This window comes from Haliotis cracherodii, unplaced genomic scaffold (genome assembly GCF_022045235.1).
Source record: "Haliotis cracherodii isolate W230 unplaced genomic scaffold, xgHalCrac1.p SCAF_8, whole genome shotgun sequence".
Classification (NCBI taxonomy): Eukaryota; Metazoa; Mollusca; class Gastropoda; order Lepetellida; family Haliotidae; genus Haliotis; species Haliotis cracherodii.
The window spans coordinates 1,075,376-1,093,388 of NW_027266341.1; the positions used below are offsets into that span (position 1 = coordinate 1,075,376).

Genomic DNA, 18,013 nt, shown 5'->3' on the forward strand with positions numbered 1-18,013 from the left:
CAGTTCACGACAATTGCCAGTAAAGGAGGCGAATGGTTATGATGAGATACAACAGTAATTATTGCATGCGTATGTTTGAAAGAGCGGTGGTGGTGTAGCCGTGTGGTTAAGGTGTTCGCTGTTCTCGCCGATGTATTATGTACATGAATATATTGTTAAGGAACAGTTACCGTGGTAACAGTTCAGTACATGACACGAATTACAACATATAGGATGGAACCACAGCGTACAGCCTACCCCCAACTCCCATCCCTTCCCCAATCCCGTTTTCTTAAAAAAATAAAAATTGTTACAAATTGAGTTACAGTTTACTCAGTTTAGAAATGTCAACCACGATGTAGTTCGATGACCATGGCCATCAGAATGATATCAGTTATTCCTCTACTTATTAACATTACAATAATGTAAGCAATCGCAAGTATACATTCGTTTACAAATTATTTATTTATCGTCTATATCAAAATATATTCTTTCACGTGTATTATTTTATTGTCTTTAGACTAATTCCTGTCATCAGTGATGTATTACGTCTACTACACAAGTAATAACTATGTTTTTGTTTTTTCTAAAATGATATATACAGTGAAACCCCGTTATACCGGACGCCTTCCAGGCGATTCTCTTATGAACGTCTACGTGTACGACAAAACATTGCTTCGCAACATTATTCGTTAATCCTGATTCTAATAAACCGGGCAATTTCACTATGAACGATACGTCCGGGTTGACGGGGTTTCAGTGTAACGCATACCTGTGATACGATGTGTTCGAGACCCGGATATAGGAAGTCACTCACTAACCCTGTGTCAACACTTCTAAATGTTTTATTTTAAAAAGTATTTCCAGGTTTACACTTGTGAAAATACTTCATTATGCCCATAGAGGCCAATATTCATACGATTTAACATAGTTACACACAAAAGGCTTTTTGAATATTAATCACATTATAAAAGTACGTGTAGTTAATAACGATTATACTTTTGTAGTTTTTAGTTGTGAAGGTTTCATGAATCTGAAATACCTCATGCAAATAGTTGAGGAAATACACAGCTAAATATCGTATATTCCTTGAATTACTTAATCTTTTCCCGTGTAAAATATCTTAAGAACAAGCTAGACTCGGCATTTGTACTCTTCAAGTCATTACTGAGTATAGCTATTCTGGACTGTAGAGTAAGAACATGTCAGCTGACACTGTGAACGATTCTCAATATGTGTATTATATATGGCAAGAATTCCTAATAAAATTCCTGTACAGGTTTCTTGTTGTTTTGTCCTTATACTATGTCAGACCAATCAGTAGCAAAGTTGTTTGCTGAATATCTGTCGTTATTAAGGCGTGGTCTAACGGTAACTCAATACAGGACACTGGCATAGGGCGTGGTCTGATAGCTACTCAATACAGGACACTAGAATAGGGCGTGGTCTGATAGCAATTCAATACAAGACACGGGGATAGGGCGTGGTCTGATAGGTACTCAATACAGGTCATTGGGATAGGGCGTGGTCTGATAGCAACTCAAAACAAGGCCCGGGGATAAGGCGTGGTCTAACGGTAACTCAATACAAGACATTGGAATAGGGCGTGGGCTGATAGATACTCAATACAGGACACTGGAATAGGGCGTCGTCTGATAGATACTCAATACAGGACACTGAAATAGTGCGTGGTCTGATAGATACTCAATACAGGACACTGGAATAGGGGGTGGTCTGATAGCTACTCAACACAGGACACTGGAATAGGGCGTGGTCTGATAGCTACTCAATACAGGACTCCGGAATAGGGCGTCGTCTGATAGCTACTCAATACAGGACACTGGAATAGGGCGTGGTCTGATAGATACACAATACAGGACACTGGAATAGGGCGTGGCCTGATAGCAACTCAATACACGACCCGGGGATAAGGCGTGGTCTGATAGCAACTCAATACAAGACATTGGAATAGGGCGTGGTCTGATAGATACTCAATACAGGACACTGGAATTGGGCGTGGTCTGAAAGCAACTCAATACAAGACATTGGAATAGCGTGTCGTCTGATAGATACTCAATACAGGACACTGGAATAGGGCGTGGTCTGATAGATACTCAATACAAGACACTAGAATAGGGCGTGGTCTGATAGCTACTCAATACAGGTCACTGGAATAGGGCGTGGTCTAACGGTAACTCGATACAAGACACGGGGATGGGGCGTGGTCTAATAGCTACTCAATACAGGCCGCTGGGATAGGGCGTGGTCTGATAGCTACTCAATACACGATCCTACCCCGATGTGATACATTCAGTATTCCCAATGCGTCGTGGACATATGCGTACAAAAGTAGAGAGAAAACAATTCGATAGGCTCATATGGCGTTGTCAAACAAATAATAATGTGCATGAGAAATTCATCATACTTATCTATTCTAGTAAGAAGCACGAGCCTAATTTCAACACTATATAGGGGATATCATGTCGAATAATCAAATAGTGCATCGACTGCATCGCCATCTGTGGTTAAAAATTATTAAGTACTTGGAACACCAATTAATCTCACGGTGAGCAAATCTGATTTTTAGAGGTACCAAATATTACATATTGTCAGAGTTACGTCCCTTGTATAAGGGACGTCACTCTAATTTTGTTGTGAGGCGATTCATGCATTTTATGTTTTCGTCGACTGATCGGCAAAATGTCCAAGTTTCAGAACAGACGGAGACTTCTAGAAGACCAGGATTCATTTAGAAAGACCGGTGTGCCATGGTAGACATTTCCAAACTACTTTCTCTCTCACAGGTCTCTCGTTCAACAACTGTAATCATCAAGGCATTTCTTCACTCTAGGCCTACTAATATCTCCAGATGCAGACTACTGTCACTACTGATACTAAACATTTAAACACTGGTAATATTAAACTAATGTTCACCTTCTGAGTTATTTTGATCTCGGGCAGTATTATCACGGTTAAATGTGTATTACACTGATGTGTCAACTAGCCATCAGTGTAACAAAAATAATTTCACTGACTTACCAAACGTGGGTCGAATCCCAGATTATGTTTCTAGGTTTGTCACAACCCTGCCTGTGCTCGTGGGTTTCGCCAAAGTAGTAAGTGTGTTAGGCTTTCATTACTTTGAGCTTTCCTCCCATGTCAAGCTGACGCATGATGGAAGATCTGACAACTAAAATACTGTTTTAAACCCAATGCTGTTCCAACAATTATAAGAATTGACGTGGGTTTATGGGCACAGGCAGTGATGCATACCTAAAATAAATTGCAATTTATGAACTCTTATAGATACAAAAAATTATGCATCACACTTTTTGTGTGCAATGCTGTCTTTTCAAGAATTGACAAATTGACAATTAAAAACTGCACCTTTCAATCATGAAGACATCGCCTCAACTTTCTGTCCACGATTCATAATATGGATGTTTGAGTGTTTGTTGGGAGCATGATAATCATACACGTTATTTCTCAATGTGAACAGCACACGATTGTTTAGCTATCAGGTGCTCACAAAAACACTTTCATATAACCGTAAATAAGGCTTACGCAATGTCATGGCTTGCTGAAAATCAATGTGTACATGCGTTGGGTATGCTGCGAAGAGGGAGCATGCAAAACGAAGTTGCTAGTCATTGTAATCTTGAACGAAATACAATATTATCTCTTTGGAAATGTTATCTCCAGCCGGTCAACACTCATGACTTGCCATGGGCCAGTCATCCACATATGACGTCACATCAACAAGACAATCATATTCAGTGGGTGCATCTGTGGAATCATTAACAAGCTGCCACATCACCAGCTCATGTTGAGGCCAATTAGTGGCAGAACTGTGCGCAACTGGTTGAGGAAGCACAACATCCGGCCCTGATGTCGAGAGATACACCAAGTTTTGTTTCCATGTCATGTCAAGCACGCCTAGCTTGGTGTTGATAGGATCTGAGCTTCACAATTAGTCCAGGTTTCATCTGGACGGCTCTGATGATCGTGCAAGTGTCTACCAGAATGCTTTAGCAAGGCTTACATCACTCCAAATCGTCAGTTTTGGGGGTTGGAAGTGTCATGTTATGGGATGGCATCACAACTCATGGGAGGACACGGTTCATCATTGTTAATGGCAATTTGTATGATGTTTTTACCGGGCTGACATTGTTCGAGATCATGTTTTACCCTTTGCGCAAATACATGGATGTAACACCACGTCGCAGCTGGTTAATGCCCGCCCCCAAGATGTAAAAAGATTGTTTGAGATTGAAACATGTCTACGACAGGTCCAGCACCACCCGGTAACGCCATCTGTTGAGCCAATCTTTGGTTGACATTTGGAATAACATCCCCTGTGTTTTCAATAATCTGGTGTCTTCTAATGCACCACCACTGCCTCGTCCGTATCAACGTAAATGGTGGCCACACCCCATATTGAAATTGTTGAGTTGTTACACCACCCCACTTTCAGAGCGTGTCTGTCTCCTGTTACCAGGTATGGGTTTGGTCAATTATTATTTCAATTAAAAACATTTCCACTACTTTATGTGAAGCGCAGTTACAACTAGCTTGGTGTTGATAGGATCTGAGCTTCACAATTAGTCCAGGTTTCATCTGGACGGCTCTGATGATCGTGCAAGTGTCTACCAGAATGCTTTAGCAAGGCTTACATCACTCCAAATCGTCAGTTTTGGGGGTTGGAAGTGTCATGTTATGGGATGGCATCACAACTCATGGGAGGACACGGTTCATCATTGTTAATGGCAATTTGTATGATGTTTTTACCGGGCTGACATTGTTCGAGATCATGTTTTACCCTTTGCGCAAATACATGGATGTAACACCACGTCGCAGCTGGTTAATGCCCGCCCCCAAGATGTAAAAAGATTGTTTGAGATTGAAACATGTCTACGACAGGTCCAGCACCACCCGGTAACGCCATCTGTTGAGCCAATCTTTGGTTGACATTTGGAATAACATCCCCTTGTGATAAGGATTAGTAGAAATTTGTGTTTTTTGAGGGCTTCGCTATAGGTTACCATTATAAGGACCAGTGGACTAAAACTGTTCGTTTTTATCGCTGCACATGAAACTGTAATGTTGTCATGTTTCTGATGTGTTACACACCTTCATGGCCCTCGATGCTGAGTAGCAAGTTTCATCAATGTACGTTTGGCTGCTCTTTCCACATGCATCAGAAGTAAAGTTTAGTGATTCCAACACTGCCACGTCCTGCTGGTGTTGTAGGGATGGTCAATTGGTACAGCCAAGGATGAAATCTGTTCATTTTAGCGGCTGATGTGTGGGTTTCCAACCTTGTGACCTACAATCAACCAGTCTACACCTTATGACCTACACTGATAGTAGTTGGTCCTCAGCTGAAGCATGGACTTGCAAAGTGGATTTGACCAAAACATTCCTAGGTTAAAACCACTTGCCTAAACAATGCACATTTGAGGTCCAAAACACAAATGTGATACCCATATTAAATGCATCACCATTGAATAACCATTTCTTGTTTTTCCAAGTTTAAGCACCATAAAACATGGCTGTATACCTTCTCTTGCCCTGCAGTTTATTTAACATTTTATCAATTGACACAAACAATACAATGTGTCGAGTCTCAATAATCTAGAGGCCCAATCAGGAGACAGGGTATGAATTTGTCCAAGAATGTAGAAATTATCTATTCTGTTTGGTCAGTCGGACGTATCATGTTACATCATGTCAGCCACCTCTGACTGGAACACTGTTTCCATGGCAACATCACTGGGGAAGCTAATATTATTAGAAAGAATTTATTTCTCAGTCGTTTGTAAGTACATGTAGATACTTTTGAATAATTATATTACAATAAATTATTATAGGTTACAAAATGAAAAGCTGCTGTTACTACAATATTTAAAGTATGTGTTGCAGCAAGATTGGGGCATAAAACATAGAAATCGACTAAGAAAGTGTAATTCAACTTTTAGGGACAAGGAGAGTTTGAGATTTAGCACTTTTCTGTAGCCAACTGTGACATCACATCTTTTGTGCAGTGATGTGGTGTCATAATAGGGATGAGGGCTGAAGAACCAAACCTTGCAAGGCTTGCTTCATTCTCTTTTGAGGTGTTCATTTCATGTTGGTTTATAAAGCAACAGTGCACACATTTCAATGTCTGTCATATATATAAGTAAATATATTGATGTGAAAGAAAAATCTTTGAGCACATACAGCATCACAATTTTGTTAAAGGCTATAATCAGGGTTTCCCAGAAAAAAAACACTCAAAACACTGGACTCGAGCCACACTTGTTATCTTTGCTCACACCATAGGTTTTGTGTTTAGTGATGTCATGGTGGAATGGAGATAAAATAATGCATATTGAAATTTAAGGTAATGTTACTATAGATTAGATACATCTTTCTTATATGTTTCAAATTGTTTGATGTTCCAAAGCATAGACACACTCAGCCATCAGTCCTGACGAGTTGAAATTGACGCTCATCTGCCAACGAAAACATGGCTTTTTATGTCACTGTTTTTGCCCGTCTCATATCTGTGAAAAAAATACTTTGTGATGTGACTGTCAGGAATTTGTTTTCCAGATGGAGACGTCATAAATATCTATCCCCTATCTATGATTTTCTTAACCATGTGTTTGGGTGATCAGTTTTGAAACCATTTCCGAACACTATCCTGGGTTTGAATCCAATTAGAAACAATCATCATTTTGGTATCCTATCTTTGCCCCACATTGAAGTATTCCTAATTGCAAAGTGCCACCACCTTAGCATTTGGTTGGTGTGTGTGTGCAATTTCCTAAAACTATTTTAGTTTTGACTTAACTGTACTGTGACATTGAGCCTGACCAGGCAGGACACCTGGTGTTATTGCAAGAATTAAAACTATATTTCTTTTCATGTGATTGAGTACAAGTGCCTCTCAAACTTTGATGTTTTAATTTAGGATCCAGGATAATATCTGATCTGCATCACCATGACAACAGGCCAAACAAGGCCACTTGGTGAATATGTGTGATCAGGTAGAACACTTATGAAGATATTGCTGGCCGGATGTCTGACCTGGTAACAGTTTGGGTGAGGCATCCCTTAGTGCTATACAGATCCACTCATCATGGGATGGAATCCAGGCTTTGCCCAAATTTTGACCCTTTGTCTGTGAGCTCAAGGGCTTCTCTAAAGTGACACATGGTACAGATCGTTGACCCAGGTCACTTTGGAAGACTCCTCCCACAATAAGCTGACATGCCATGATCATAATGTACTGAATGTATTCAGAGATTATTGGAGAGCAAGTTTGGTTTGACACCGCTTTGAACCTTATTCCAGTTACATGTATATCACAGCGTGTCAGCTTTATGGGGAAGGAAAGTCTGAAGTGATGCAGGCTTCAGACGTTTACCACTTTGGGTATAGTGCTGACAAACCTAGAAGCATAATATGGGTGAACTAGCATTTGAACCCACAATCATAGGTTTCTGGTATGCCCAAGGGATGCAACTGCACTGGGAATTGTGGTGCCTTAGACAACTGGGCCACCCGTGCCCCTTCAGAGATTCTGCCCCAGTGACCCACACTGTTTCAACTACACATCACCAACTCTGCTGTATTGGTCGCAAACTCATTTATTCAGTGTTACAAACATCCTGAATGAAGTACCTAGAGGAGGTGGTCTCATATGTACAAATATTGACCATCAACATAAAACATTGGTAAAGTGATATCCGTCTTCTTGAGTCTAGTCAACTATCACACTTCATGGGCTACGTGGCAACTCTTGTCACTTCGCCGCTGCTGACTCTCCGGGTAAAACTGAAAGCAAATTAAGACATCTTTACTCTCAATTGTACAACAGAAAACCTCAACACAAACACTCCTTATTTCACTGTTGGGATGAAGTGTGGCCATCACCGAAACATCTCGGTACCTAACAATGCGACTGAGTTATCTCATAAGTTGGGTAGGTAGTGAGATGTTTTTCTTTTCTTTATCAGGGCCATTAAATGATTACTGAGGGACAAACATGTTGATTTGGGGAGTTTATTGAAAAACAATGAAAATCTGAGAAAACTTAAGTGTTCGGTGGGTTGTCCAAAACAAGACTTTAGTATGTTAAATACCCCTGAATGAGTGCATGTCTTGATTTCTTTACTGTGTTGGAATACTAGGATTTTACACAAACTTCAATATAATATTAATTTTAAACTTGTCCTGAAAAAATAGTAGTTTCCCTAGGGTTTTGTTACTATCACATATACAATTGTATGAGGACTCTCAGTACGTCAGTACTCTCTATTTATAGCTACTGCAATAGAGAAAGGTCAAGGTTACGACATTCACTAGAGTTATTGGTGTCATGGCATTGTGAAAATAGTTGTTTTTATTTTTTCTTGATTATTTCACAGGGTGGGTTCAACGAGTCATGGAATTTGAGTTTCACAGGTCTGGAATGATTTATGGAAAATAGAAAATTGTTATATATTGGGAAACTCATACATTCTAATAACTTTTTTTCTGGGGATCTATCGGTGACAGGCAAATAAATGCTTTGACTATAATGACTTTAGTGAATTAAAGTTTTAATAAATTGAGTAAACTTACATTTTGTTGTGCTATTTACTGATATATTATCACGGAAAACTAACATAATGCCCCAGAAAAGTCATGGAAACTTGTCAAGCTAATAGTGTTTGAAGCCTGTTGGATACCGTCTCAAAAGATGAATTTTCTACATATTTTATGACTCAAAATTGGTAGGCTTCATACTCTGCAGTGGTTTATTAGGACTCTGATGAAGCGAGGGAACAAGTGGCTGAGTTGGGGTGGAATGGTTGTATGGTTTATTATATTTCACTATTGTCATATATTTTAGGGAACACTACATTTCATTCATCGGGGGCAACATACCTGGTTTGCCTGGCTTCCCATTTTCCCAAACTGATGTTTTGATAACGGTCTCCTCTCGTTTCGCCGCCGCCGCTCTTAGTTCTGGTTTCAAGCATTTCCTGACAATACGGGCACAGATTTGGGAATATTGGATGTAGCTGGAAAACGAAACAGTGGTATTTTTAATCACTCACAATAGGTCACTGGTCTTGCATAAGAAAATGAATAATACATTATCATCATCATAAGATGTAGCTTGACATGATGATCCAACTACAAATCTATAAGCCTTTAGCTGCTATTCCCATCCCTGTGACTAGGTTAATGATGCTTACCGTATTCGACGTAATAAGCGCCAGGGGCACTCTCAAAATTAGAAATAGGGGGCTCTTATTAGAATATTATTTTGGTGAAACAAAACATGGTTGAAAGATAAATTTTGTGGTTTATACTGACAGCCTGAAATGTTTGTACGACAGATTTTTTTCCCCAGAATTTAATTGCCCAGAAATAAGGGTGCATATAACACACGTGTGCGTATTATACCGAATACATAAATCTTGTGTACATTCATCAATCGGAAGGGGTGCTAATTGGGCTTTGTTCACAAGCCAATCTATCAGCAAATATCGCCCGGGGCGCCTATTACGTCGAATACGTTATTACCCAACTGTTTACTATCAGAGGTACATATACCTGATAACAAAAATAGACAAAATAGAAAATAATTTTACCACAAAAAATGTCAATAAAACCCAGAAATATTTGAGGTGGTTGCAAACTTGCAATGCCCAATAAAGAAATAGAACATTTGTACAAAATAATGACCTTTCTCCATAATATTGACAGATCAAGTCTGTGAAAGGAATTTAGAAGTGATAGGAAGAGAATTTATGGATGTTAACTTCTTTATTATGAGGAACACAACGTTTCGTATGCAGCATACACTCCGATGAGTTACCATGTTACACCGTATTACCCTCCTTAAGCATATAAGCGCCGACTTCTAGGTTTCATGACATACCTTCTGTCAGTAATAACGAGGTCCTGTCTGAAGACAATGACAGATGTAGGCCTAAATGCTCCACTCAATAATTGCTGATCGAAAACCGAACATATGAACTACAATAAAGGCGTCGGAGCGTGCGCGCAGGTGAAAATCGATACAGTATCGAATGCGCACCACGAACGTATGATTTATACAAATATGTTCGTAGTTACAATAAAGATAATTTGATTATCGATGGCAGACTCCTCATGTATCGATATGATTCGTAGAGGTCAAATGGAATAGACGCCAAGTCGTCCTCGGCGAAGTTTAGATTCTACAGTCTTTCGTCACTTTTCTCACTTCCACCAACATTTGCACTCAATAGTATCAACCATAGATGTCCTTATGTGACGATACTCGGTGTTTACTCACTTCATCCCCACTTGTCTCCACGCTGTAGACATTTTAATTGAGCGAAAACTGCCGGCTTGACTGAACCACGAGAGATCGTCACCGAGGAGAAAACAGAGCTGGCGAATATTTGGCCCGCAGTTTCGTATATTCCGCTTTAAACTGGAGTTACTTCCCTTGGATTAGTTTTTCACCGGGCTCGCGCCATCGTCTAACAGAACGTTGGGCATTCACAAGCTCGTACAAAAATAAAACTATTGAATTACCATCATGCCAAATTTCTGGGAGTCCTTTATAACATTAGATAGTATATCTTATAGGCCCCCTGCTATTGAAATCAAGGCCATGTTTAGTCTCACCAAATTGTTAACTTCTGTCAAAAAAGGTGTATGCAAATTCAACAACACAAATAAAGAAATGCCTTATTAAATTTTGAACTAAGAACGTTCTACGTCGGACATCTGTTGTTATGGTTTGTTTTTTAAAGTGAAAAGTGTGAGTTTGCATCGTTTGGTTAACTTCCCAACCGGATTCATATCTCTTGTTGATTATGAATACTAAGAAATGTACTTAATATAATTTTATCACCTGGCAACGGAAGCAAACCAAGGTTAAAAACATAAATTCTATTCTTGTCCATAACACAAAACTGACTAGTGACACACACACACACACACACACACACACACACACACATATATATATATATATATATATATATATATATATATATATATATATATATATATGTATGTATATAATTCAGGTTGGGGTTATGCATATTGAAAATACAAGTGAACGTTGAGACGGGTGTACCTGAAAGCGTTAAATATTTTATTATTCATGAAGGTTTGTAGAGAACCGAATGTATTTGTCAGCTCTTGATGATTCTACTTATTGTCCAGTGGCAACCCTCAGCGGTACGGCAGTCAGGAGGTGGTACGGATGGACCCGGTCACGTGTCTGGGAAAACACAAGCTGATTGGTGGAGACATGGAGACCGAGGGAGAGAAACAGTTGCAGGCAATGGCCAAAAAACAACTGAACACAAATGTTTCTCTTCGACAGTGAGTACCAATACAACACCATGAGTCCCGCGCTTCCAGATAATGGCAATGTGCATTACCGAAAACCGTCTGAAGAAATACCCGTACAAACACCCTTCCTTTTTGACGACGTTTAACAAATGACATAATTTAACATTTGATAGTAAGTTTTAAACTGATGTAAAATATCCGAGGTATATTATTTTTTTCTCGTCAATGGTATTTTCCGAAAGGATACAACCTCTGGAAGTCTAAGAGATTTCCGAGTCAGTAAGGGCCCTGAGTACTACACGTTGGTGTCAGAATGGCACAGTGGGGATCGGTCAAGTTCTGTGACTGGTGAGTGGCGAGGGCGTAGATCGTTGTTCATGCTTTCAGTCACTGGTTTGTCTGGTTAATACGATATTTAGGGTCCACGCTGTATCTCAACTATTCCTAATTTCAGGCAGTATGCCCAACACCGTGACTTTGCTGCGTCGGGCGAGTACAACCCGGCCGCTAAAACCCTGTGTGGAGTTTCCCTTCTTGGAGACTACAAGGAGGTGGTGAAACACGACGGTGCTGTGGAGGAGCTCAAGAAGTGTGGCCTGACGGAGGGGGAAGTCCAGCTGAAGCTGGGCCAGCGAGAAACGGCAAGTTTTACACTTTAAATCTTCCCTCACTATCGTCGTGTAGTTGGATAGCCTTATATACTAGTAACTGTCTAAATATCTTGACGGGATATGTTCATACCATATCAGCGATAGAAACTAACAGTTTTAGTCCACTTGTCCTTATAATAGTAACATATAGAAGAACCCTTAAGAAGAGCAATTTTCTACTAGTCCTTATGATACCTTAAAATTGAGCACTTTGGCAAGGGCTGTGGACCAGTGCCAATTTCTAACGCTGCATTTGTAGCGCTCTTCGGGCCGTTAGCAGTGAAGTAAATGTTTGTTTGATTGGCTTGAAGTTGGGCTTGTTAAAGAACACCATTAATATTAGCACAGACCATATACCCATATATGGTCTCTGATATTAGTGTGTAAAAAGCCTGATTTTGTTAATCATGCAACTTTTTCGGTATTCTCATCGCCATGACAACACCTTATGGCTTGATGTTCCAGGGAGAGAGTTATGGCCTTGATCCCCAAGTCTACAGAGGCCGACTTGAGGAGATCGACCGTCGCATCTCGGACAAGAGCACATCAGTCGACAACACCAGTCGGGCCAACACGGACGTGAAGGAGATGGGTCGCCATGAGCTGGAAATCGAACACAGGCTCACAGGCGAGAACAGTCACGCAAGATCCTTGTCGGATTACCTTACGAAACAGAAAGTGATAAAAGGCGACGCGAACGATCCTATTAACCGACTCCCTGATCTGTTGTCCGACATTGAAAAGAGGGGACATAGGAAGAAAGGTGGTAGGGGTGAAGGACGCAGACTGGTTTACTCTGTGCGGGACGACATGGAAGTTGGCGATGACTTGGGTGCAGATAGGGAAGGGTTTATTGGACCCCTCCTGCCCCCGGAGGTCCACATCTCCGATCAAGGACCTGCGCTAGATGGCGCTGCTTCTTCCCAACCTGCGGCTGTAGATGCTGACGGTCGACGGGTGATTGTAGACGCAGTGGAAGATATACCGGAAGACATCATTAAGAAATATCGCCTGAAACTCGAAGACATCCGGGCACTCCCTAGGTTTGAGAATTACGCGCCAGGGGAACCCTCTAACGTAAGTTGTGTGACATCCGGGCACTCCCTAGGTTTGAGAATTACTCGCCAGGGAAACCCTCTAACGTAAGATGTGTGACATCCGGGCACTCCCTAGGTTTGAGAATTACTCGCCAGGGGAACCATCTAACGTAAGTTGTGTGACATCTGGGCATTTGCTAGGTTTGAGAATTACTCGCCAGGGGAACCTGCTAACGTTAGTCGTCTCATAGCTCCAAAAACATTTCATAGAGATGTTTGTGTGGACATGCCACTATTTGGGTAACGCGAGTTCGCCTTTAACGGATCTTGAAACAAACACCATACGTTCCCCGACTTTAAAGGAGCACTTGGGTCATTAGCTGCCGCGGGTCGCTGGTTGAAGCTACTGAGTGTGACGAAAGCCTTGGATACCGTTTGTAAAGACAGCGGAAGGAGACTAATTGTTAGACTTGACTATAATACGTGGTACTGATACGCTTTGATCTGACAAACGCGGCCCTCTTTGTGCATCTCTTGTTTTATTCATGATTTGTCATTTGTTTCCTAACTTCGTATCCACAATACATCAAGCTGGATGGCAGAAGAACATATTCTAAAAGAAGCCCGTTACTGTAACGATGTATACCTTCGCCTATTTCAACATCTGTAAACTATATGACTGGTGTATTGGAACTTTTCACATGGACAACATTGTAGTGCATGCATGGACGTGTTCGACTTCATGAATTAAAATTGTGAGGATTTGCTAAAACCTATTTCTAAAATTTCAGGAAATCATAGACGGCAGTAGCCTTCAGTTTCAGAAAGTGAAGAAACCCTTTTAGATTCAGACACTAACATAATGTGTTGCAGGTCTTGTATCTGAAGAATCTGGCTGCCCTTGTGTCGGAACGGGATCTGGTATCCTTGTTCGCCCGTTTCCAGGACGACAAGGTCAAGGTCGTATACAGGCTCATGTCCGGCCGGATGAGGGGTCAGGCCTTCGTCACTTTCCATGGTAAGTTCAACAACAACACAACAACAATGTGATAGGACATCACCTGGTCTTCACACATGTTACAAGCGGTACGGCTGAGATTGGTCCCCCAATGTGTTCATGCCCTCCCCTCCGTTCACTGTTCTAGCGGGATTCGCCGAAGTGATACCCCCTGCCTCACTTGAAGCTTTGCTCCTACAATAAGCATGACAGGCAGTGATATGACTGACACACCCCACAAAGCGGCCTTTGACACTACTCAGACTTATAGTTATACATCGCAACCATTATGTTCGCTCTTATTATCAATCCACCCGTTTTAGTCGCCGTTTTGTTTCAGACACGGTGACCGCCACAGCAGCTCTGGAACTTGTGAATGGATACCACTTCCGGGGCAAGCCTATCATCATCCAGTATGGGAGGAAGTCAACGGGGACGATCACCTAGTAACAAGAGACGAGACCAGCTCTACCAGACTTCAGGGCCAGACGTGTATGTCGGAGAGCTCCCCGGTTGGCCATGATCAATGAATACAGCCTGGTTGTGACAGGCAAACTTGAGGCAGCATCCAGTTGTGATTGGACCTTAGGGAGTAAGTGGGGTTTGTGCCACTGTTATCAACCTTCCAGTGATATCACCATGTGGAGAATGAGGTTTGAGCCTGGGTCTTCGGCATGATGAACAAACACGTTACACCACCGCCCTATGCAGGACCACTCCATCAGTGAACTGTGTATTTTAGATGTGTGAGGGAAATAGACCATTGGCGGGTACATGACATGAGAAGGGAGAGACAACTGTATCCTGCTACAACTTTCAGGCAATGTAACACCACGGAGCGTGCGTCACTTCACAATCTCATTAAAACCTGATCTTTTTATCCCAAACATGCGTAACTGAGATCTGAGGAGGCCACGTCAGGGGAACATTCTAATCAGCCAAAATCAGTTTCTAAATTCTCCGTAGGATAAGCGAAGCATTTAGACTAGCACATCTGATATCTGTATCTTGAAATCTAAGTCAATCGGCCTGTTCCGAATGAAAAATATCAAGGCTGCGCAATTATATTGTTGTGGGTATTTCATACATCATGTGGTTTCTGAGCGCATCCACAACCAGTAGGGAGCACCATCGATGGAATATTTGTGTTCTGTGTTGGTCTTCTTTGGTTAAAATCTAACTTGCCGAAGTGAGGTATCCAAATCCACGCATCCTTCATTTAGACTGGGCGGTCTACGTTCGCTCACGGCTCACCTCACACGACCAACTCTGCAGAGTGGCATCGTATGGGAGCAAAAGAACTGATTTTAATGAATTTGGTCACTACTCGCCCCTTTCCGTTACTCCGCGATGAGAGCCATTCGGATTTTCCCGGATTGACACGAGTTGTCACGTATGGCTACGGAATCTTCCATTGCACTGAATAAATAATTCAGCTACACACCAGTTAGGCGTTGATTGTTATTTGTTTTATGACTGAGTTGTCGAGTGTGCAAGACGTGATCAATCATTTCGTGTTTCTTTGGGTATTTATATTCGTCGAGTAAGCTCGGGGTTTATCAGCTATCGTTTACAAACAATGCTTCAGAACAGTCGACGTTCAGGTCCTTTAATAATGCTGCACTCAGCAATATCTCAGCTATGTGACGGTGGTCTGTAAATAATCGAATGTGGACCAGACAATCCAATGATTGACACCATGAGCATCGATTCACGCAATTGGGATACAATGACATGCCTGAACAAGTCAGCGAGTCGACCACCCTATCCCGTTAGTCGCCTCATACGACAAGCATAGTCGCCTTTTATGGCAAGCATGGGTTGCTGAAGACCTATTCTACCCCGGATCTTCACGGGTCTAGAGTTTGGTTTAACACCGCCTTGGGAGAGTTTAGTTTAACACCGCCTTATGAGAGTTTGGTTTAACGCCGCCTTAGGAGAGTTTGGTTTAACGCCGCCTTAGGCGAGTTTGGTTTAACACCGCTACCACCGTTTGGTTTAACACCGCTTTGAACAGTATTTCACTTGTCTAACGGCGGCTGTCAGCTTCATACTGGAGGAAAGCACGCTGTGATGCTGTGACCCGTTTCACAAAGCGATATTAACAGAGACGATTGTATCTAATTTAGCATTGACAGTAGTAGCGCTATGAACTGTGGAACGGGACCAAGTTTTGGACGTTTACCACTGGTGAAACCCATAAGCACGGTTGTGAAACCGCAGTGAAAGAGCTAATGCCTTTTGCAGTCAAAGTAATCAATTTTCCAGACGATATATGTCTTCAGGAGGTTTCCGAGTCTCGTGTTGGGATTCGAACCACGGTTTTATTTTTGCTCTATCGACCTGCGCTGTAATTTACCATTTAAAACCCTGTGTACAGCCTAAAACATTAAAGACAGAATCGCCAGCGTCATATACTGATGACATATGGCTGCTCTGTTAAACAACAAACAAAACAAGATAAATACAAGCCACAAAATCCGATCCATATTCAAGAGAAATATCTGCTAAAAGGAGAGTCGATTGTACGATTCCGACTATGTCATGAGCACGTGTTTTATGAATCCCTATCAAATAGTGATGATACCAGGTGTTGGTAAAATGGACTTGTCCGACATTTCCGAGGTCGTATTCTATTCTGTGAGTCGTCATTTAAATTTGGGTAAACATTTTTAAAGCTTGTACATTTTATCAACATCCTAAAAGTGGCAGCACGTCATGTTGATATCTCACATAAGAAATAAACGACTCGTGTTCATTGTGTATCGTACAATAAACACTGAAGGGAGAATAAACAACTCGGGGCTGCGACCTTCATGGTTTATTCTCCCTGCAGTGTTTTATTGCACGATAAACAACGACCACGAGTCGTTTATTTCTTAAATGGAGAAAGTACGAAACAGATACAAGTAAACTAAGCGGCAAAAGAAAGTATTGGTTGGCAATTTGAAATTTTCCTAAAAACAGTGACAAATAGTGGAGGTGAGGTGAAATTGGGTTTAACGTCGCGTCCAAGATTATTGCACTTAGAATGTTCTCAACTCTGCATACAGATGCCTACCGTATTGGCCACGTGACGTGTGGTGAGTCGTCGATCATCCATAATCCTATCCTGTATTTTGTCAACATATTTATCTGTGTAGGCAGTTGAAGGTCTTCCTGGTCTTGGTCGATCCCATTCCCTAAAGTTGACACCATGTCCGCATCAGGTGGAAATGTACGCGATGACAACGCGGTTGCCAATTTTGTCCATTTCTTTAACAGAGAATATCAAGTCACATTGGTGCCTGTAGAAACACGCTGCCTGGTTGTGTGTTTGGTTCCAGTGCAGCCTGGAGTGAGTGAGTGAGGGAGTGAGTGAGTGAGGGAGTGAGTGAGTGAGTTGGGTTTATTCCACTTTTAACAGTATTCCAGTTATATCGCGGCGTGTCAGCTTAATGTTGGAGGAAAGCCCGAAGTGATCGCAGGTCTTAGACGTTTACCACTTAGGTGAAACCCACGAGCACGGGTATAGTGCTGACAAACCTAGAAACAAAATCGGGGCAAACCGGGATTCGAACCCACAATCATAGGTTTCTGGCGTACCCAAGAGACGCAACTCTGCACAGCGAATTTAGGCGCCTTAGACGACTGGGCCACCCGTGCCCCTAAATGTAGCCTGGTTGTGTATTTGGTTCAAATGTAGCCTGGAAGCATAGTAAGTATTTCCCTTCATACATGCAAGCTGTTAAGGGTTACATCCTTGGTAGTTAGCCGTCCCTATGTTGCAGCCGTGGTATAGTGGGGTTAGGGTGTTATTGCATAAACCACAGGCTACGGGTTGTGAGGTACTATCTGTTTATTCCAGAGCAGTGGAAGAAGACACTCCTTTAATAATAATAAATAAACAATATACATGAATTAAAATCACACGTGGTTAACCTATCATCATTATGAACTAAGAACATAAATGAGCATACATATCATCACATACAGGTATAACACAATAATACCTTACACAAGTGACTTTATAT

The 18,013-nt window shown here is 41.6% G+C and overlaps 1 protein-coding gene across 1 annotated transcript; it reads left to right on the plus strand.

Moving 5' to 3' along the window:
• Nucleotides 1–213: 213 nt before the first annotated feature.
• On the plus strand, nt 214–15,446 carry LOC139450243 (RNA-binding protein 41-like). The gene is made up of 7 exons (XM_071231920.1): nt 214–226; nt 2,639–2,750; nt 11,185–11,346; nt 11,771–11,957; nt 12,432–13,043; nt 13,877–14,021; nt 14,341–15,446. Exons 1-7 carry the CDS (start codon nt 214–216, stop codon nt 14,445–14,447), a joined length of 1,338 nt encoding a protein of 445 aa, XP_071088021.1. The 3' UTR covers nt 14,448–15,446.
• Nucleotides 15,447–18,013: the final 2,567 nt, after the last annotated feature.

Bases quoted from the DNA above. Each gene is read 5' to 3' on its own strand.
- LOC139450243 (XM_071231920.1), top strand. The intron at 2,751-11,184 runs GTAGACATTTCC...CTTATTGTCCAG, and splicing joins AGAAAGACCGGTGTGCCATG to TGGCAACCCTCAGCGGTACG. The intron at 13,044-13,876 runs GTAAGTTGTGTG...AATGTGTTGCAG, and splicing joins CGCCAGGGGAACCCTCTAAC to GTCTTGTATCTGAAGAATCT.